The following is a 22,461-nucleotide window of genomic DNA, read 5'->3' on the forward strand; positions in this document are numbered from 1 at the left end:
AAGAGTAGATTTCTCATTTACGTGATTCTAGGTACTTCTCTTCCTCCCTCTCCCCCTCTCCTTTACATTTATTTACATCTATCTACCTATCTATCTATCTATTTATCATCTATCTATCATCTATCTATCTATCATCTATCTATCTATCTATCAATCTATCATCTGTCTAATCTATTTAATCATCACCTATCTGTCATCTATTTTTCTACCATTTATCTGTTGAATTAGAAAGTAAAGGACACAGAAGTGATATTTCTCAATAATTCTCCAAAGACTCAAGCTATAGTTATTTCAGTTTCTTAAATGCCTGTGGGAAGTCATTCTTACTAATCCATCTGGCCAACAGATTTTATTGGTATCAACACTTCTGTGCCACAAGTCAAAATTGAGTTGTTTTTTTTTTCTTGTTTTCTATGAAAGTCTTATTGTGGCAATGATGAGGAGCTATGAGAGGGAAATCCAGTCCAACTTCTATAGCTTGCTGGCCAGGAAAGGAAGTCACAGTTTGAATGTGAAAGTGAAGCCTTACATACTGAACTTTAATTACAGTCATCCTCCCATACCCCTTATCCATGGTTTTGCCTTCTGCAGTCTGTTTTACCCATAATCAACCATGGGCAGAAAGCAGATGATCCTCCTGACTTGTCAAGCGGTCAGTAATAGCCGATGCTGTGTCACAGTGCCTGTGTCCTTCACCTCACTTCATCTCATCATGTAGGCTGTCTGTTACCTCACATCATCACAAGAAGACGAGGGGTGAGTGCAGTACAATAAGTTATTTAGAGAGAGACCACATTCACATAAGTTTTATTATAATATATTGTTATAATATATTTTATTATTAGTTATCATTGTTAATCTCTTACTGCCCTAATTTATAAATTAAACTTGATCATAGGTGTTTATGTATAGGAAAAAACTTCATACATAAAGTGTTCAGCATTATCTGTGGTTTCAGGCATCTGCTGGGGGTCTTGGAACCACCCCGTGGATAAGAGGGTGATTGACTGTTTGCCTTCATTGTTTCTAGCACTTTCCCAGGACTGGTAGTGGTGGGCAATCAAATCAGTATCTACCTCATTCCTGTGGAATATATTTCACTCTTCTTTACCTGGACCCAGAGACTGAGTTAACTGAGAGCAACCCAGCATGCTGAGAAAAGAGTTCCAGACTTCAGGTCTGTCACCTCATCGGGGGGGCTGAGTTTCATGAACAGCCTTTCCGTACACTGTGGGGGGCCACTGACTCAGTGCCTTGCCATATCCTGAAGACTTCTCTGCCTTTAGCTCCTCAACAAGCTCAGTCTCTGACCCAAGACAGAGTGGCTTCTATTTCACTCATGCAGTCTACTTTTTGTGTCACCATGCCTGTGTTTTACTGTTTAAGGTGCCCCAGTGTAGTGTCAGCATTTACAAACATGGTTAATCTTTGCTCCAAATGCAAATAGAAATACGGTGCCACGGTAAAACCAGGCCACTGCCTGGAGAGCACCGGATGATTGGAATGGACTCTGTGAACCCTCTTCATCTTAGAGCAAAATGGCAAAAACATTCCAACTCAGGAGATGTAAAGAGCATTTTAATTTAATCAGTTGTAACACTGTTTAATCATTTGGTCTTGCACATGATTAGTATCACCTAATTCTCCAGAAAATACTGTAGAATATTTGAGGTCCTCAGAGGTACAGTCACACACATGTACTCAGGCATATGACATTCACACACATTTATTTGATAAAACACATGCTGTATCTACATAGGGGGTGGTTATGTAGGACCTCATGCGCGGAAGGAAGAAAGAAGAAAACATTGATTTACTCATGTAAGGCACCAGTTATGTTTGTGTTTCTGCTTTGTTTTGTTTTGTCTTATTTTCCTATGTGGATCAGGTTTACTTCTTGAGATAGGGTTGCCCAGTTGGCTTAGTGTGCTGTGGGGTAGAAAGTATGTGCACTAGAAAATCCAGTCATCTTGAGTTAAAATTCCTGCTTGAAACTTAAGGGCCACAGGGCTTTGGGAAAATGACATCACCTCTCTGGAGCTTGGTTTCCTCTTTTGCAAAATGCAGAGACTTATGTATATCTCATAAGGTTGCTGTAAAGATTTAAAATAACATGTGAAATGTTTGGCAGAAAATCTCCTTTCCTCAACATGTTCTCATCACTGGTGTTATTAGACCAAATAAACATCTTGAATCTTGACTTGATTTTGATTATAAGACTGGACTAGTTTTAAGTGAAAACCCCAAAATTCTTATTATTGTAATTCTGAAAAATGAATGGAATATAAAATTCTCCAAGAAGTTCATGGAATATTAAGAATGAAGAGCACCTTTAAGTGGCATCCACCTAGATTGAATGAGCACTCAAAATAAATCAAAAGTAAACAAAACAAAACAAAAGCAACAATGCAAACAAACAACCCAAAATAACTCCGAGTAACTGTGCTGTCCTTTGGAAGTATTTCAGATTATGGTGCCCATATAGCATGGGGTGGATGGTGGTTTCTCTATGGAGAACAAAGTATGTGACGGATGATCTTTAGAACATAAAACCTGGTGTGTTTTCTCAGAATTCCCCAAGGAAGTTCTGTGGCAAATAGGCTCTGTAATGGGACTCTCTGTTGGTTGGTTGGAGGAATGAGCATGAATTTAGTGTCCCAATTTGCCCCATGAAGTAAAAGTCCTAGTTATTGTGTTTTCAAAGCTCTCTCTCTCTCAGGTGTGCTGGTTACTTAACCCTCTTTTGTTTGGTAGAATTTAAACTTTGTTAAGCTGACAATTGATACTGCTCAAATTGTTTCAGCTATTTTATTCTCTTTGGAGAGGTTTACCATTGATCATGATATGATTGTGCCCATGGGCCCATTGAAAACAGTGGAAATACTGCCTGAAAAAACAACCTCAGCATATGGCCTAGCCTTCTTTTGTAGTGTAGGCAATTTGACAGACACACGCAGTTCTGCCCTCCTCCAACCCACTACCATGGAATTCTCTCCTTTGTGACCAAATTATTCTTTTATAAGTCACTAGGCTTATGGAAGAACTATTTTCAAAATATGGTATGACATATTTGTCATAGAATGAGTCTAAGTCTTAGGAAAGCTTATTGTCTAGTTTTCAAGTTAAAATCAAACTTTAAAACTCTCTTCTTCAAAGGGGCTTTCGGAGGCGATAGAGGTGTTTATCCCCTTTATTTTAGTGATGGCTTCATGGGCATATGCATATGCCCAAACCCATCAAATTGTGTACATTAATTATGTACAGTTATTTTTGTTTATCAGCTATATTTATATAAAGCTATTAAAAATAAATTAGAAACTCTCTTCTTGTACTTTTAATAAATTAAATTTAAAAAATAAGCTATTAACCATTATTTAATTTCCACACCAAATCAAGGAAGGAATTCACTCTTGATATTCTAGCCTGTGAATATATCTAGTACTGATTTGTTATACTCCAGACAATGTAGTTTGATAATAATATTCCTAACATAAGACGTAATTATTGAAGTTGAATTCAAGGAAGTCTGGAATTTTCTTCGTGGTCTGGGATGGTCCATTTGTAGGCCTCTTAATGTCAAGATGGGTAGACTAGTTAGCCCTGCAAGCTGCTTTTCAGCCCTTTAATTCTTGTGGTATTTTCACAACAAACGTGTGTGTGTGTGTGTATATGTGTGTGTGAGAGAGAGAGAGAGAGAGAGAGAGAGAATGAAGAATATCAGTGCTAACATTTTAAATTTTAAAAATAGATGCCTGCTTTGAAGTTCTATTTGCTAAGGTTAATATTTTACAGAATGATAGTTCATATTTGGCCCAGTTGTAGGTAATTATTATAATGGGGATTAACTTATGTCTAGACATGAACATTTTGCCTTTGTTTCTAGTGGGATTATTACTTCAGAAATTTTAATATGACATGACTATGAACCTGCAGCATACTGATATATCCCAATTTGACCATAACATTGTCTGGGTGTTACCGATCTCTTGTCTACTAGCTTCGAGATGGCTGCTGAGTCTTAACTCTGTCTTTCACAGGTGTAAATGTGAAACCTTGGGAGATTTGTCTTACAAATAAAGGTAGACTCTTCAAAATAAAACCCTTACTCTCCAGTTATAAACAAAACCAACGAGAGAAAGGGGGGAAGTATTTAATAAAGTCACTGTGACTCCATAGAGATTTCTTTGATGAACTAAAATTTTGCAGGCTGTTTTAAAATGCATAAAGGGCCAAAATTAAGAACACATAAAAACAAATACCAGGAGCTTTCAAAAAGGTCTTTGTAAAGCTGAAGCCTTACATAACTAGAGACATGTGGAAAATGCTAGGGACCATTAAAAGCCAGGAAGAAGAAAAGCATGATGGGATAGACTCCCTGCTTGGGTCAAATGGATAATGTGAACAAATACCAGGAAAAAGGTGGAACTACCAAACTATGAAGGATTTCAATGAGAATAATCTCTACCCTGGAAATATAAAGGCAATTCAGGGAGAATTTCAGTCCAAGAAGTTAAAGATGTGGTCAGAATAAATATGGGACATAATATGTGCCTCCAGATATATTCAGAATCCTTTTTCATTTCCATTTCCAACACCCAAATCAAGATCCCCATGTTCTGTCACTCAGATGAAGCACTGGGCTCTTTCGTGGTCCCTTTTCTTCCACATTTACTCCCTTGCAATCCTGCCTTTGAAGAGCAGTCAGGGAAATTTTTTAAAACCATAAACCTGATCATGTTATGTCCTGTTTACAGTCCCAACCCTGATAGATGGTACCTCTCTACCTCTTTGTCCTTCACCCATTCTGTGCTCCTCCTGGCAACAAAAGCCCATGGAACTTCTTTCTGCTCAAAGTTTGAACAATCCAAACTCATTCCCACTTTAGGACCTTTGAGAGATCATGGTAGCTGTTCCTTCTACATGCAATGTTCCTTCTCCTAATATCCACCAGCTGAGTATCTTCACGTCATCCACACCTCTGCCTGACTATCACTTTCTCAGGGAGGCCTTCCCTGGACTTCTTATGTAGAATGGTCACCCATTTGTCTGTGTAGGGACTAAGCACCTCATTGCTTTTCTCTCATTTATGTCTGTTGTCTCTCTCGCCCCATTAGACGGTCTGCAAGGGTAAATACCTTATTTTGTTCATCGTTGTGTCTCTCCCATGTCTAGTATGTAATAGGCTTTCAATAAAATGTTTATATGACTGACTGACTGACTGACTGACTGACTGACTGACTGAATGTATGAATGATTAAGAGCTGGGGGAAATCAGGGGCTCCTGGGTGGCTCAGTCAGTTAAGTGACTGCCTTTGGCTCAGGTCATGATCTCAGGGTCTGAGGATCTAACCTAGTGACAGGCTCCCTGCTCAGTGGGGAGTCGTTTCTCCCTCCCCCCCACTTGTGCTCTCTGCCCTCTCTTGTGCTCTCTCTCTCTCTCAAATAAATAAAATCTTTAAAAAAAAGAGCTGGGGAAAATCAAAGACAAAAGGGCCCTATGCAAATTAGGATTGGTGTCCAGGAGATGCTATTGGAAGAGGTGGGGTCAGGTTATAACTTTGCCCAGGCCTTGGAAAGGTGGAAAAGAGACCTGGGTACATAGCCTGGGCTAGGGGATTGGTAGAAGGGGATGGCCCCTGGGCTTTGGAAGCTGGTGAAGAATGAACCAGCCTAGAAAGGAACTTGCATGGCAGGAAGTGGTGCGAATGAGACTAAACAGAGTGGGATCCAATTAATGGCAGGAGGGTTTGCAAACTACATAGAAAGATCCGTGATTCCGGAAAATAGAGTGTGTTCTATGTCCGTGCATGTTGTGTACAAAATGAAACTATGTTTAATACAGAGAACATTTTGTCACAACTAATTTTCTAAATGATTTCCTCACTTACTACAAACATTTTTGTTGTTGTTAAATTACTCTAGAAAACCTTATTATTACATCTGTAATTCTGCTGATGTTCACACAGACGTAAAGTAAAACATTTTTTCTCTAAAACTAATATACACTCTTCATTTTAATTTATTAGACTTGGGTTGTAGTATTACAAAACTCCACTTGCAGAGAAGGTCATAATTAATATGTGGCCTATTGCATTTTATTTTTACAAAAGAACCATGAAAAGCATTTCATAATTGGGAAATGTGATTGTTCTTCACAGAGCTTGTATTTCCTATCTTAAAGCTTGACCAACCTAAATGCTCATAACGAGAGTTTCTCTATAGAATAAGAAAAAAAGAAGCATGCAAATAAAAACTCTCAATCATTTTTAACATTGCAAAGATGCAATATGTTAACAACAATTGTTTAGGTCATTCTCTCATGCCAAGGTCATTTTAAGCTGCCTCTGTCAGGATTGAACTTGACTGACAGTTTTGAACCAAATGGGCCCTGGAGACACTCATTCTTAATTTGCGTGCTTCCTATGCAACCTTGGACTAGCTACTTTAGCTCAATTTCCTCAACTGTGAAATGGATTCAATAAACAGTGTCTTTGCAAAAATGCAAACTGTAGCTGAAATAAGCCTTATGCTAATGATGGCCTGTTCTGACAGGAGCTTCCCTGTCCTTTCATTTCTATCAACATTGAGAAATGCTATTTTATAAAAATCCCTTAGCTTTATTTAGGTTGAGACTTTTTGTTCAGAATGGCATCTATCTCACAACAAACAAATGAAGATTCAGTAACAGTGAAAAATTTCAGCATGGAAAACTAAGAGTAACAACAGACCTCTTGATGCATAAGGGCATCTAAATGGAGCTGAGTCAGAACTACAGGCTCAGGTTTACTTAAGGAGAGCAGCTGCCCAAGGAGAGGTAATGAGGCATGGGGTAGTATGCCTGTATAGAGTCAGGGTGCATACCCACTGGAAATCCAGCTACCAGTCTTTACCCCTATGGAACTACTCTGAGAAGTGAATTACTATTTGCTCTGCTTTTTCTTGAAGCCCTAGGATGTTTTCTGCCAGGATCCCAGAACAAGGCAGATACTGCAAATCCCAGGAACCATGGAGCAAAAAGTGGGAGGAAATTGGCATAGACTGCATTCTGTGGGTTGGAGTCTTTAGGAGGGGAAGTCCTGGAGATGGGGCTGGCAGGCCAGGGAGCAGTGGGTGCTCACCTCATCTGAATGGTACAGATAAGGCGGGGCTAAGGTGTGGCGGGATCAGGACAGTTCAGTGCCCTCCTGCAGGGCCCAGATCACATTTGGGAGACTGGTATCCTCACAAGAGGAAAAGATGTCATTGTCTCCAGGAATCCACAAGACGAAGCAGCAAGATGAGAGGTAGAGCTGGAAATGTCTTAGAAACAAAAATGCCACCATAGGTGAACATTCATATATAAATTGGAGGAGTGTGAAATAGCACTGCCTAAGAGTGAATCTGTGTCATGGGGCATGCTAGAAGCGATCCCCTAGAATGAAAAGAGAGAAAATGGAGAAAGGAAGGCAGGGGTAGAGGATCAAGAACAGAAAGTAAACCAAGGTGTTTTGGAAAAAGAAACAAGAGAATAGGTAATAATTAGCCATGAAAAAATGGTGGAACAAACTTTCTAGAGTTATGGAAAGACTATCCTATATAAATGAAAGAGCTCATCAGGTTCTACACAAAATCAGTGGGAAGGGACCCACATCTAGATACACCTTGGCAGCTTTTTGGAATGCTAAGATAATCCTGCAGGTGTCTGCACACACAAAAAAATAGAGGCTGCCGAACCACACAAATAATTTACAAAAACATATTGACACCAATTTCAGTAAACTTACATTGTCTAAAAGAAATTTTAGTATTTATGGGCTTGATGCCATATTCTGCTTTACTGTGTAAGGGAGGCCAATTTAATACTTTCAAAACTCTGCCTTCTGATTTGTAGAAAGCAGGTAGAGACATTTACTTCTTATGTTGGTTATGGGCATGAAACTGATGAGCATCAGTGGCCTTGGTGGTTGATGAAATTTCACACTCTAGGAAAGGTAGGGAGAGTAACTTCATGTGTTAAATTGGAAATATTAGTGTGAACTCATGACCTTAAAAAGATGCCTAATTCTCTAGTCTGTCATCACTAATTGTCCCTACAGCGGCCACACTTCCACCCACCTGCATCCCTCATGTGTCCCAGAGTGCCCATATTTTGTCTCTACTAATGCATACCACTAAAAAGCACCAGAATACCTGGGCAGGAAATTGATCCTATGTTTTTGAGCAAAAAAACCAAAACCAAAAAAAAAAAAAAAAACAACAAAAACCCAAAAAACAAACAAAAGAAACCCCCCAAAAAACCCCAAAACACCAAACCAGAATTGGTCTGGAATATCCTTTTGTTGTCTGGAATCTCAGGGGTAACTTCAAAAATGTCAAGGGCAGTGCTGAAGGACAGAAGAGCAAATTTAAAGGGGGCTTGTATGAGCTAAGCTGGAAGTACCATCTTCATAATAATGATAATAATCATAATAGTTAATTGAAACAAGTGGAGACTGTGAACAGCTATGAATTAGTAATTATATTCAAAAGAGAAAAGTGAATGTAAAATGTACAAAATGTAGATGTAATACAAAGAAGGGCATATATAATAGTGTATGTTTAATTATTTATTGATTTTAATAAATAAAGGAGTGTTAATAAATGGGATGCCTGTAAAGCCCTGTGCCATGTGAAATTTTAATAAATTCAAACTATAAAAGATGTAAACAATCCGCAAAATGCAACAGAAAAAATTCCCCAGAGAGTAGCATATTTGAGAGTAGCAGGAATCATCGTTCGATATATCCACCATGATTTTGATAATTTTGATGTTATTCAGCATAGTTTTTATTACCTGGAATATAAAAGAAAGAAATTGGGAAAAATGAATCATCAACAATTTAAATTATGAGTAAATTCCAACTCTCCTACATTTTGCAAATTGTTTATATCTTCTATAGATGCAAATATATTAAAATTAAACCTGCACTTATTTTATGGATATCTTCAATATATGAGTATTTTGTTTCTTATTTTAATTATGTATCTATTTATAAGCCTAAGAATGTATTTCTATCTGTGTGGGAAGGAAAGAAAAAATACAGAGAATTGTGAGTAATTCAAGTAATCCAGGAAAAAGTAGGTAATACGCCAAGGTGAGGCAGGTCTCCCTTTGCCCCACTGACATCAGAAAAGCCAGCTGAAGCAGCCAGTCACCATGTGCTCCCAAATGGTGAATTAGCCAAATGCCTGGAGAAATCACTATGCAGAAAATTCTCTCATCTCCTAAGAGATGAGCCCTCCAGAGGGCCTTGCTAATTGTAACAAAATGCTGGTAAGTACATGTTTTTTGGCCTGTTTGTTGTCATATAATTATAGTTTCACAGGAAGTTGCAAAGAACAGTCAGAGAGATCCCATGCACCCAGTTTCCTTCCCCTGGATTCATTCTCCATAGTTATAGTTCAATATCAAATCAAGATTTTGACATTGGTAAAATCTGTGTGTATAGTTACCTGTTATTTCATCAGGGGTATAGATTCATGTAACCGCTACCACTGCCATGACATAGAACTATTATATCTCCCCAGAGATCTCCCAGTGTCATTTCCTTATAGGCTCAGACTCCACCCCCATCCATGCACCACCACCATTCCTGGAAAAATACTGTTCTATTTTTAATGTCTATTACCTTGTCATCTTGGGAATGTTATATAATTGGAATCATATGGCTACATTAGGTTTTTGTTTTTCATTTAGCACAGTGCCCTTGAGAGCCACCCAAGTTGTTGCCTGCATCAGTAGTTCATTCCTTTTTAAATGGTTGAGTCTTAGTCAATGTAAGCTATTCTACCATTGATGAAACTGGAACCTAAATACAGAATTGGTTACAATCTGTTTATATTTGTCCAAAATGTATCAAAATTTATGAGGAAATCCAGAAAAAATATCTCTGCTATTGGAATAAGTCAAAGACTTAGGACAATGGCTTTAAACCTTAATTATACAACCTTTTAATAAAGATGTTGCCATTTGTTTCCCAACAGAATTTGTTCACTGTCAAAAATAACAGATGGTATGGAGTGCCTGGGTGACTCAGTTGGTTGAGTGTCTGACTCTTGATCTCAGCTCAGGTCTTGGTCCTCAGGGTCCTGGGTTCAGGCTCTACATTGGGCTCCATGCTGGGCATGGAAACTAATAAAAAAATACAGATGGCATAAAAAGATAAAGCCATTTTTTTCATTCATTTGGGCAGCATTAATTGGATTGCAAAATATTACTAAATTTTTTAAAAGGCAACAATTTCATAGTATGCCTAAGAACTTTTTTTTCTAGTTATTGGGGCTCAGATATTTACCAGGAGTATGCCATAGCAAATTATCATAGTTTTGCATATTATCATCAGTTTTTCCACCCACCAAAATTTTGATAGAAAGCAAAGAGAATGAAGGAAACATATGGAAATTTTAAAATATCAAAATTAAATTATTTATTCAACAATTGTTATAAATGTTTGTATATACTAAGGATACGGAAAGGAAGACAGAGCTTAGGTCTTCAAAGAGTTAAGAGTCCAGTATGGAAGATAAAGTCAACAACCAAAAAGTACCAAATCCTGAAGTTTTCTCAAGAAATTGAGACTAGGGTCTGTAATGTACCCACACTTAGTTTAGAGCTAGTAGCTTCTAAGTCTTTAGAGACTCTGGGTAGCCAATTGTGTGAGAAGCTGTTTACTCTGACAGATGAGGTCAGTGTCAGGGACTGGGGACTGGGGACTGGGAAAACCTAGTCACATCTGAGATAATGAAGTTCTTTAAACCTTTTAAGATTGGTCAGACCAAGGCTTTTGAACTTGGCTTGTGACTGGCACCAAGAATAAAAAATAAGGCATTCTTCAATTCAGGCACTCCTGTCTAGCTTCAGAAGGAAACCTAAACATTCTAGGACATAAAGTTCTCCCTTTAAAAAAAAAAAATCTATCATTTACTAATTAAGCAAATGTTTCTTTTCCAGCTCTTTCAAGAGGAAGGGCATTGTTGGTATACAAAAAAAGCCAGGGAGCAGTGCTCTGGGAAAAGTACTCACCAGTGGTAGCCTATGAAGTATGGGAGTATCAGGGCTTCCTATCTCTTTGGGGTGGAGGGGCACTGGGACTGATTAACATCAAGAATTTTTGCCTAGGGCATGTGGAAGTGAAAAGCATCTTATTTTCATTGTCGTGTTGTACAATATAGCAAATTATCTATCCTTACGGTTTTTGTATATTTGTTTTTAGTAGTGTTGCTTACTTTCTCTTAAAAATTTACCCTGATAATTTTCAGTGTTTCTAATGTATTAGAGCCCAAGTTTCCAGTCCATACTTCCACATTCCAGTCCTGAGCTTTTAAGGCATACTGTTCTTTTGAAAGGCAATAAATATGTAAAATGAGATATTGAATGGAAATGAAATGCCCCCAGATGGGATTTCAGTGATCACAAAGCTAATTTGTGTTCCGGTATATTTTTTTCCAAACTATGAAAGTGTTCTTAAACAGAGAAAAGAGACTTTGTAGAACATGAAATTTGCTTCTAGAATAGAATTGTTTTAAAAAATAACTTTGTTGCCATTTATTGAAAAAATACTCAAGTTTGCATGAAGAGATTTAGCATCTTCAATTTAGAAAAATCCAACTGGCCAGTAATTACATATGCAAAAATGTCTGGATTAAGATCTACATCTAAAAGTAGATACCTGATGGTAGTTATATTTGTGGTGAGCACAGTATAACATATAGAAGAGTTGAATCACTATATCAACTATACTCAAGTAAAAAAATCTTAAAAATTTTGTTACAAAATTTTTCTGCAAACAAACAAAAAACTCCAAAACTGGATACCTGAAGAGGGAATATTTTTTTCCATAAACTTTTTGTATGAATATTCACAGATCCACCAGTCATGTTGTTTTCCTAGACAATACAGGTTATTCCTTCATGGTGCTGTAACTGAACATTCTCTAATAGATTATACAACTTTTAGCATACAAAAGCCTTCATCTTTGGAAAGGTAGGGTATGCATTGTATTGTACAGTTTGCAAAGAGAAATGTGTTTTTTTCAAGTTCATTTTTCAGCTTTGAGAATCTTTTCTGCTATTTTTTTGCATGAATATTTCCATTTTCATTGACAAATGAAAAATGCCCTTTCTTGTGATAATCTTCAAATTCTTTCTTGATTACCCCTCAAATTACTACCTAATTTTCCCAACTATTTCAATCAAGGGAGCTCCAAGTAAAGGGGTGGTCTGAACACAAGGTACAGTACAAGTCCTGGTTATTCTTTAGAGAACTCTCCAAGCCTCTCTACCCTGTTCTCTGAGATCTGCATGGACTGTCAGTCTATGAATTATAATGTGTTTTCCCAAGATGATCTAATTTGGTGCTTACAAAAGCCCTCTTTTTACAAAGAGAAACTTGAGACTCAGGGATAGGAAACGACCAGCCTTGAGCCTAGTTTTCAGATGACAAGCTCTGTGCTTTTCCTCTCATGCTCTGCTTCCAAGAACTGGACTCTGATCTACTTAGGCCGACCCTGTGGTCAGGAATCCTGTACCAGGGAGCTCTGCTGATGCTCCTGGCTGGTGAGGACTTGATGGGTGGAGAAAACTGATCTCCCTTGGCTAGTCTCCTTCTCCCATCTGCGCAGCTCCGTGCTGGAGGGTCAAAGGCACTGAGAAAGAATACTTGTACGATTGAAGTAAATGGACTTTAGTTTCCTTTTCCCCACGGTATTCTTCACCCACTTCCTTCCATCTCCCTTTAGTAATAATAATAATAATTACTAAAATCACCACTATTTATTAAGAACCTAATAATGTGTTTATTTGACCAACTTTTGCTAATTAATGTGTCCCTTATCCTCACACTCTCCCAGTAAAGTAATTCTTAATTACTCCATTTTATAAATGAGGGAAGTGAAGTTCAGAGAAAAGATATCACTTCTTCAAGATCCCAGTGCCCGAGGGTGTCAGTGCTGGGTTTGCTGTGGATCCCTCTGCCACAAAACATGTGTGTTTATGTTGACGCTAGACACCCCCAGCCAAGGAGTTGCTCCTGGTCCATTTCTTGACAGAAATGGAGTCTGCTTTTATGAAGTACCTATTCATACCTGAAAGGATACCAGTTTCCATGCAGATGGAGAGAATAAAACCCAGACTTTTGAAATTTCAGGAACAATAAGCTTAGACTCAAGAAGTACATTCACTCTTCTTGGTTTTGCTCATAGCATTCTTTGTCTTCTCCCCTTCATGGACATGGTGCTCAGTCTTCTAAGTCCAGGTTCCTTGCTACCTGCCCTGCTTGTACTGAACCATCTCATACTTTTCTTATACTCCTACTTTGTTTATTTCTCACTTTGAATGATTGGATTAGTGGTTCACAGGAATGTGAGAGCCTCATTTTCCCCCTGTTCATATATGCTTGTTTAGAGCAGTGTTTGTATGTAATAAAAATTCATTAAATGTTTAAATGTTTTAATTTACTTAGTCCATATTTAAGATGTTCTTGGGGGTAGTACATATGATAAACAGAATTATCCAAAAATGTGGATATATAAAGAGCTTTATTTTCTTACTTAAATTCAGTGTAGACTTAATCCATTTTGTTAATAATTTCAAGTACCCAAATCAGACATTTCAAATAACAAATTTTTTTAATCTTCATGTTCTGGTTATGTAGTGGAAGTTCATTGGTATCATTATCATTTTCAATATGTGACATTACAATGAGAATGGACTATATTTCTTCTGCCTTTCTCTTTCTGACCCTCTATCTTTCAATCCATATGCCTCTTTGGTCTTCAGGTTGAAAACAATTTTATTTTAAATCTGTGACTGTATACTACTTTAAGCATAATTCCCTTTCTGGAGAATAACTGAGCCATGATGTGGTCCATCTGTATGATGAAAAGCCATTCTATGTGATAGAATAACTCTGTGTGTGTGTGTGTGTGTGTGTGTGCGCATGTGTGTGTTTTCAAGTTATATGCAAGAATAATTTCTTGGCATATTGCATTTGTACTTTATTAAAGCTGAAGTGACCCAAGTTGACTATATTAAGACAGAACAAAGAGTTCCAAATCAGTTTGGCTAACATGTTAGAAGTAATTTGGGAGCAATCTATAGCACTAGCCAGACTGTGGTACAGTTATTTGGTTCTTATTTTAATTGGCCAACCCATGCATGCATGGTATGTGAGTAGTTTGTGGACCATGGCACCATTTAGGTTTTGTTGACAAATATCTGCTTTTACCAGCAGGGTTAGACATAGGCCTTATCAATTTCAATTTCACGTATCATGGCTAAATACTAGTTTAATTTCCTTCTGTGAATGCTGGACCCTGTCTTTAGATTAGGCTTGTTTTTACATTAGCTAAATGTAGGCATTTTCTATTTAGCACGTAATTCTGATTGATAAAATGATGTCTGCTGATACTTACTGAGTGCTATAGAAATTCATAAGATTGGTACTATTATAACATTCAGATGGGGAAACCAAAGCTTAGAAGAATGGACATACTTACTGACACACAGCCAGCGAGGGCAAAGGAACTTTCAGCTCTAGATCTCATTTCAAAAAACCAGGGTTTTAGCTGCCACACAATTTTGCCTTTGAACCCGTTTTGGGATGTGGCCTCTATTTTCATCCCTGTGTCCTACTATCTGCAACTCTAACTCTATAGGAGGTTAGTTATCTGTACAAAGCACCAATATTAAGATATTTTACATGATAGTATTTTTATAGCCACTTTGTTCCAGAAATAATAGGAGGGGCCCAATTATTTAGCTCAACTCTATTGAACTCTGTGCATCCTGACCAAGAGGACAGAATTTATTCACAACAATTATCACTAGTGTAGCAACCCAAAATTACATTACCAATAAAAAATATTTTAGTAGAAAAAAATGTGGCAGGTCTGCATAAACTCTGAAGGAGTAATTTCCAGTGGCGATGTGAATATTTATGATAATACCACAGGGGAGAAAAGAAGTTAGGTGGAGGGAGACAAAATACCAGAATGCTGATAACATTGTTTCTAATTATGGTGTCACATAGTATGCAATTTAAGTACCTTAATATAGGGAGATCAGCCTGATTTACTTAGGTGGGCCTAATCTAAATCGTATAAGCTCCTAAAAGCAAACATCTTTCTCCTCCTGGTAGCAGAGGGAAAGCCAGAGATTCCAAGAATGAGAAGGGCTCAGTGTGCCCTTTGTTGGCTTGGAGGTGAAGGGACTACACATCAAGGAAGAGGAACCTCAGTTCTAAATCCACAAGGAACTGGATTCTGCCACCAACCTGAATGAGCCTAGAAGCAGAATTCTCCTCAGCCTCCAGAGAAGAGCCCAGCCTAGCCCATACCTTGAGTTCAGCTTATGAGGCTCTTAGCAGAGAACCCAGTTGAGCCACACAGTGTCTTGATTTCTGACCCACAGAATCAGGAGGCAATAAAGGTCCTTATTTGCAATAGAAAACTAATGTAGTATATAAATGATCAATTTTTTCATATGAACCCTGTAAGAATTTTCAAAAGAAAAATATCACTCATTCTGAATAGTGAATGATACATGAGAATATTTATCATGCCAGGTAATTAATTGGTGAGGTGCAAAGGGGTATAAAGCAGAATTACTTGTTAATCATATTACCAACACTGTTGCAAAGTCATAGTCTTTCCAATGCCACTCTGTTTCAGGGTTACCTGGTTAGCCCTAGTTTAAATCCAGAAGCATATATGTTTTTTTTTTTTTCCTCAGGCTCCCACTTTAGTGGGAATATCCAATCTATTGTAGACACCAGAGAGTTAGATTGTCTTCCTCATGTCTAACTGCCAAATAAGTAGTGTATATCAACCATTATAATAAAACATTTATTTTGCAAGGTAATAATATTGAGTTACTAAAAAAAAAAAACAGATGTAGTGAAAACTAGCTGGATTTAATCTATTGGTTTGTCCATGGTCAGTAGATTTATGCTTTGCCATATGTAACAGTATTTCATAGTGTTACAAGTAAACAGTTCTAAGGAAAATTAGTAAGGAGTGTATGTGGGGAAAACAGATACTGAGTTCAAAATTGAATATGTTTTTTTTAAAGATTTTATTTACTCATTTGAGAGAGAGAAAGAAAGAGATACAGAGAGGGTTCAAGCAGGAGGAGAGGCAGAGGGAAAGGGGGAAGCAGACTTCCTGCTGAACAGGGAGCCAGATGCGGGGCTCGATTTCAGGGCCTGGAGATCATGACCTGAGCAGATGCTCAACCATGTGAGCCACCCAGGCCCCCAGAATATGAATTTTTGATTTGAAAAATCAAATCAGAAATGTGGGGACTTTATTTCCCTTTCCCCCTTTTTGTTGCAGATTAATCTTAAAGATATTGGTGAAATCTATAAAGTACGCATTGGACATGACAACAGTGGAAAGGATCCCGCGTGGTATCTGGAAGAAATTAGGCTTGAAAATATAGACACATGTGAGCTGTTTTGTCTAGCTGTTGACTCCTGGATAGCTGAGAATGAAAATGGTGGCAATCTATGGAAAGAAATGCCCATTGCAAGAACTAATAAAGCACCTTTACCAGGTATATAATTTCCTTTCCTTTGTATATGTATTAAAGATTAAAACGGTTGAGATGATGCAGAATGGAGATTGACAACCTTTTTCTGGAAAGGGCCAGACACTAAATATATTATGGTTTGTGGGCTATAAAATCTCTCCAAACAGCTCAGCTTTGCCAGGGTTGTGAGACAACTGCTGTAGATAATATGTAAAAGAACAGTGTGGCTGCATTCCAATAAAACTTTATTTGTGGACACTGAACTTGGAATTTCGTATAAATTTCATTTGTTAAGAAATAGAATTCTGCTTTCAATTTTTTTTAACCATTAAGAAATGTAAAAAGCATTCTTAGCTTCTGCACTGATTAACAAGAGGTACTGGCAGATTGGACCCACAGGCCTTCGCTTGCCTACTTCTGATTTAGAATATTAGGCTTTAGGGTTAGTGCTTGTATGGCCATGTATATGCAAGGATGTATGTGTATCATCAATTCATCTTTCTGTATATGGTTTTGCTAACCATTTAAATGTGGCTTTCCTCTTGTTTTCCTATGTTAACAAATGTCGGCAATCATGAATTCGGGAGCACCTGAATTCCTTTACTCAGTTTTGTTTTCTTTTGCCTAAAAGGGAACTCACACATTGCTTTAATTGTTTCTCCATCCATTCCCTGCATCTCTCTGACAACCATCTTATTTTTGCCTCCACTGCTGTAGTGAAAATGTTCTCTCTCAATAGATACCGATGGCCGTTTTGTTCCAAATTAAATGACTCTGTGTGTGTATATGTGTGTGTGTTCTTGGTGTCCTAGACTTTTCTACTATATTTGACACTGTTGATTCCTCATTTGAAGAGGAAGAGATTTCTAGAAGCTCTGGAACCAGACTCACTGAGTTAGTCTGGACTTATTGATACGTTTAGCTGTGTCACCCTGGGCAAGCTACTTAGCCTCTCTTAGCCAAAAATACTTCATCTATGAAAGGAGATAAAAAATAGTGCCTATGTCATAGGATTATTTTAGGTACATGAGATAATACACTTAGTCTTTAGAATAATGTACTCACAGTACTTTGTTCCTGCACATAGTAATCATTCAATAAATACTATTACCATCATTGTTATTAAACATTTCTCCATCTCTAACCTCTGTCACATGATACCAACTTACTTCTTCACTGTTTTCTCTATTTTTTCCTATTTCTATCACTGGCTCCACTTCGTTCTCTTTCCTTAAACATATGGATTTTAATGCTTGATTCTTCCCTGCCCTTTTGAGCCTTTCTCTAACTTCTGTTGTTTACTCTACAGAGAGGTGTAATATTTCATCTTCAATCCTGTCTTCTTCCTTGTCTTGAGTCCCAGTGTTCCATTAGATGATTCACCACCTCATCATCTCTAATAACCATCCATGGTCTATTTAGCCATTCCACACAAGTAAAGGTAAACACATGTATACAAACAAATATTAGGTGCCAAGTGTGTGCTGGGAGTACAGAGAACCAAAGAATAGAAAGATGATTCAGAAAGGGCTTCCATTCCCCAGAAGTTACTAAATTTTGTGGTTTCAGTTCTTATTTTGGTTGTAATGATTCCCCTCTTTCTGTCTTCTCATCAGTTTCTTCTCTTCAACTTCCCTCACAAGTCTTCACTCTGCAGCTCACTGATGCTTTGAACCCGCCACACCCCTGGCAGAAATCACCACCCTGGCCCCTCCACTTCAGCCTGTTTCCTTTAAACCTACGTGGAGAGCCTGATCTTTCTATACAAACTTCACATTGATTAGTCTTTATCCTAGCAGGGGCCCCATTTTACGTATTCTCAATCCTTATTAGATTGATGCATGGCACAAAATACATGGGCTGTGTGCCATAGAAATACTTGTAGATTAATTCAGATATAGAAAAAAAGATTTAGGATAATGCCAGCTTAATTATAGGAGAAATATTTAAAACTAATTCTTTATATTTGTATATATTTTCACAGTTTATGAAAGCATTTCCTCATAGGTAATCTCATTTAATACATAAATCTCTAGATCTTAACAGTTTTAGTTGCCCTACAGTCATGTGAGGATGGCAGTAGTATCCAGGAATGTCACAAAGACTGAAATGGAAAAGATAAAAGAGTCCTAAGAAATTGAGAATTACAGGTCAATACCTATGATGAATATAGGTACAGAAATACTCAACAATATATTAACAGACTGAATTCAACAATACTTTAAAAGGATCATACACCATAATCAAGTAGGGATTTATTTCAGGGGTTCAAGGATGGCTCAACACCTACAAATCAGTTAATATGATATGCCACTTTAACAAAATGAAGGATAAAAATCATATGATCATCTCAATAGATGTTGGAAAAACTTTTGACAAAATTCAACATCTTTTTATGATAAAAACTCTCAAAAAAGTGGGTATAGAGGGAATGTACTTCAACATAATAAAGGCCATATATGATAAACCCACATCTAACATCAGGCACAATGTTGAAAAAAGATCAGAAACAAGACAAGGATGCCCACTCCCATCATTTTTATTCAAGATAGTATTGGAAGCTCTAGCCAGAGCAATTAGGCAAGAAAAAGAAATAAAAGGCATCCAAATTGGAAAGGAAGAAGCAAAATTGTCACTGCTTGCAGCTGACATGTTATATATAGGAAGCCCTAAAGACTCCATCAAAAAACTATAAGAACTAATAAATGACTTAGGTAAAGTTGCAGGATACAAAGTCACTACAAAAATCCATTGTATTTTTTACACTAATCACAAACTATCAGAAAGAAATTAAGAAAGCAATCCTATTTACAACTGCATTGAAAAGAATAAAATAAATTAAATTTATTTTTAATTAAATTTAACCAAGGGGGCAAAAGACCTGTATATTGAAAACTATTAGACATTAATGAAAGAAATTGAAGAAGACACAAATAAATGGAAAGATATTCCAGTAGCAAAGCTATCTTGAGAAAGAAGAACAAAGCTGGAGGTATTGCACTCCCTGATTTCAAACTATATTTCAAAGCAATCAAAACAGTCTGGTATTGGCATAAAAATGGACCCATATGTCAATAGAGCAAAATAGAGAGCCCAGAAATAAACCCATATATATGTGGTCAATTAATTTATGACAGAGGAGCCAAGAATATACAGTAGGGAAAGGACAATCTCTTCAATAAATGGTTCTGGGAAAACTGGACAGCTACATCTAAAAGAATAAATCTGCATGGAGCACTGGGTGTTATATGAAAACAATGAATCATGGATCACTACATCAAAGACTAATGATGTATTGTATGGTGACTAACATAACATAATAAAATTAAATTAAGTAAAAAAAGAATAAAACTGGACCACTATCTAACACCATGCACAAAAATTAACTCAAAACACATTACTCAAACATAAGACTTAAAACCGTAAGGATGGGTGGGTGACTCAGTTGGTTAAGCGTCTGCCTTTGGCTCAGGTCATGATCTTGGGGTCCTGGGATCGAGCCCCGCATTGGGCTCCCTGCTCAGCGGGGAGCCTGCTTCTCCCTCCGCCTCTGCCTGCCACTCCCCCTGCTTGTGCTCTCTCTCTCTCGCTCTCTGACAAATAAATAAATAAAATCTTAAAAAAAAAAGACTTAAAACCATAAAACTCCTCGAAGAAAATGTAGGAGGTAAGCTCCTTAACATAGATCTTCATGATTTTCTAAAAAAATCTGACATTGGAAGCAAAAACAACAAAAACAAAAATAAACAAGTGGGATTACATCAAATTAAAAAGCTTCTGTACAAAAAAGGAAACCAGCAACAAAATGAAAAAGCAACTTACTGAATGGGAGAAAATAATTGCAAATCATATATTTGATGGAGGGCTAGTAACCTAAAATATATAAAGAACTCATGCAATTTGATAGGAAAAAACAACCCAATTAAAAAATGGGCAGGTCTAAATACTTTTTCAAAGAACTGATGTATAGAACTGATAGCTACACTTGTGATGAACATAACATAATGTATAAACTTGTCAAATCATTACCCATTGTACACCTGAAACTAATGTACATTGTGTGTCAACTATTCTAAAAAAAAAAAATACATTCAGATGGCCAACGAGTACGTGAAAAGATGCTCAAATCATAATTATCAGGGAAATGCAAATCAAAACCAATGAGATATCACCTCACGTCTGTTAGAATGGATAATATCAAAAAGGCAAGACATAGTAAGTATTGGGGAGGATATGGAGAAAAGGGAGCCCATTCCCAGTGTTGGTGAGAGTATAAATTGGTGCAGGCACTGTGGAAAACAGTATGGAAGTTCCTCAAAATATTAAAAATAAAACTAACATATGATCCAGCTATTTCACTTCTGGGTATTCATCCAGAGAAAAATGAAAACACTAATTTGAAAAGATATAAGGACCCCAAGTTGATTGCAGCATTATTTACAATAGCCAAGATAGGGAAACAACCTAAGTGATCATCCATGGATGAATAGATAAAGAAATTTTGAGATACACACACACACACACACACACACACATATATATGTGTATATATATATATCAATAATTATACCAAATAATTATATATATATATAAAAATGATATATATTATACTATATATGGTATATAATTATATGTACTAGTGTATATTATACCATAGTATATATAACTTAGGTATATATAACATAATTACATTTATTTAATTATATAATTATTTGGTATAATATGTATAATTTTGGTATTTTATATATATGTATATGTGGGTGTATATATATATACATATAAAAACTATTATTCAGCCATAGAAAAGAATGAAATCTTGTCACAAATGTGACAATATTGATGGACCTTGAGGGCATTTTGGCAAGTGACATAAGTCAGACAGAGAAAGGCAAATTATGGTCTCTTTTATGTGTGGAATCTAAAAACAAAACAAAAAACAAACAAAAAACCCCAAGCTCATAGATACAGAGAACATATTGGTGGTTGCAAGAGGTGAGGATAGGGGATAGGAGAAATGGGGAACTGTTTTTTTTTCTTAGTTTAAATAAATTGAATAAGAAATTTTTTAAAAAGACTTGGCATGTTCTGTTGCATGAATCATTTTAAAATGATGTAGGAATGCTAGAAATACAGAGTATATATGAAGAAAAGTTAGAGCTGATATCTAGTAGTTGGGGAAAAGATTTAGAATCCTACTATTCACCCTGTTGCTAACATCTGTCAAGAATCCATTCTGCTTTTTAAAAACGGTGTATAGGGGTGCCTGGGTGGCTCAGTCTGTTAAGCATCTGACTCTTAATTTTTGGCTCCGGTCATGATCTCAGGGTTGTGAGACCGAGCCCCATGTCGGGCTCCATGCTGGTTGTCAAGTCAACTTAAGATTCTCTCTCTCCCTCTCCCTCTGCCCCTCGCCCCACCTCTCTCCTCACCCAAAATGATGTATAGAAGGATTTTGAAACCCAGGGTACCAATAAGAAACAGAAGAAATCATATTGGCCTGCTATATTAGTTATTTCTTAATTTATAGCGTTTTAAAAAGCTGCATTTTTTAAAAAATGAACTTTATTTAACTCTATTTGACAATTATTTTATATTTCGTCCAATTGCTTTCTGTATGACACATGCACAGTTTGTTACATGTTAAAAAAAAAAGTGGAAAGCAGTTGTATGGGTTTTTTTTTTAAAAATCCAAGATACAAAAGAAACTCCATTGTGCTTTAAATGAACTATTGATTTTGGGTTCATTTAACATTAGCAGCAATAAAGACTCAGCATGTCTCTCCTGCATCATTCTGTTCATCCTTTTCCCAAACTAGCTAATGAAAATTTATCCGTTAGCATTTCCCTTTTAGGGGGCTAATTTCTTAGCTGAAGCATATGAGCTATTTCTACATTTTCTTCTCCAAAATAATATAA

General features: G+C 36.9%; 1 protein-coding gene across 1 annotated transcript in view; it reads left to right on the plus strand.

The window, feature by feature from the left end:
• The first annotated feature begins 626 nt into the window (after positions 1-626).
• Positions 627-22,461, plus strand: part of LOC141372790 (lipoxygenase homology domain-containing protein 1-like) — a 55,351-nt gene continuing 33,516 nt past the window's right edge. Inside the window, exons 1-2 of the mRNA XM_073892776.1 lie at positions 627-756; positions 16,350-16,569. Of these exons, the coding sequence (XP_073748877.1) occupies positions 667-756; positions 16,350-16,569 (310 nt within the window). The 5' untranslated portion in view covers positions 627-666. The remainder of the gene's footprint in view (positions 757-16,349; positions 16,570-22,461) is intronic.

The sequence above is a fragment of the Callorhinus ursinus genome, unplaced genomic scaffold (assembly GCF_003265705.2).
Source record: "Callorhinus ursinus isolate GAN/ISIS: 27379988/994484 unplaced genomic scaffold, GSC_fseal_2.0 scaffold5, whole genome shotgun sequence".
NCBI classification, from domain to species: Eukaryota; Metazoa; Chordata; class Mammalia; order Carnivora; family Otariidae; genus Callorhinus; species Callorhinus ursinus.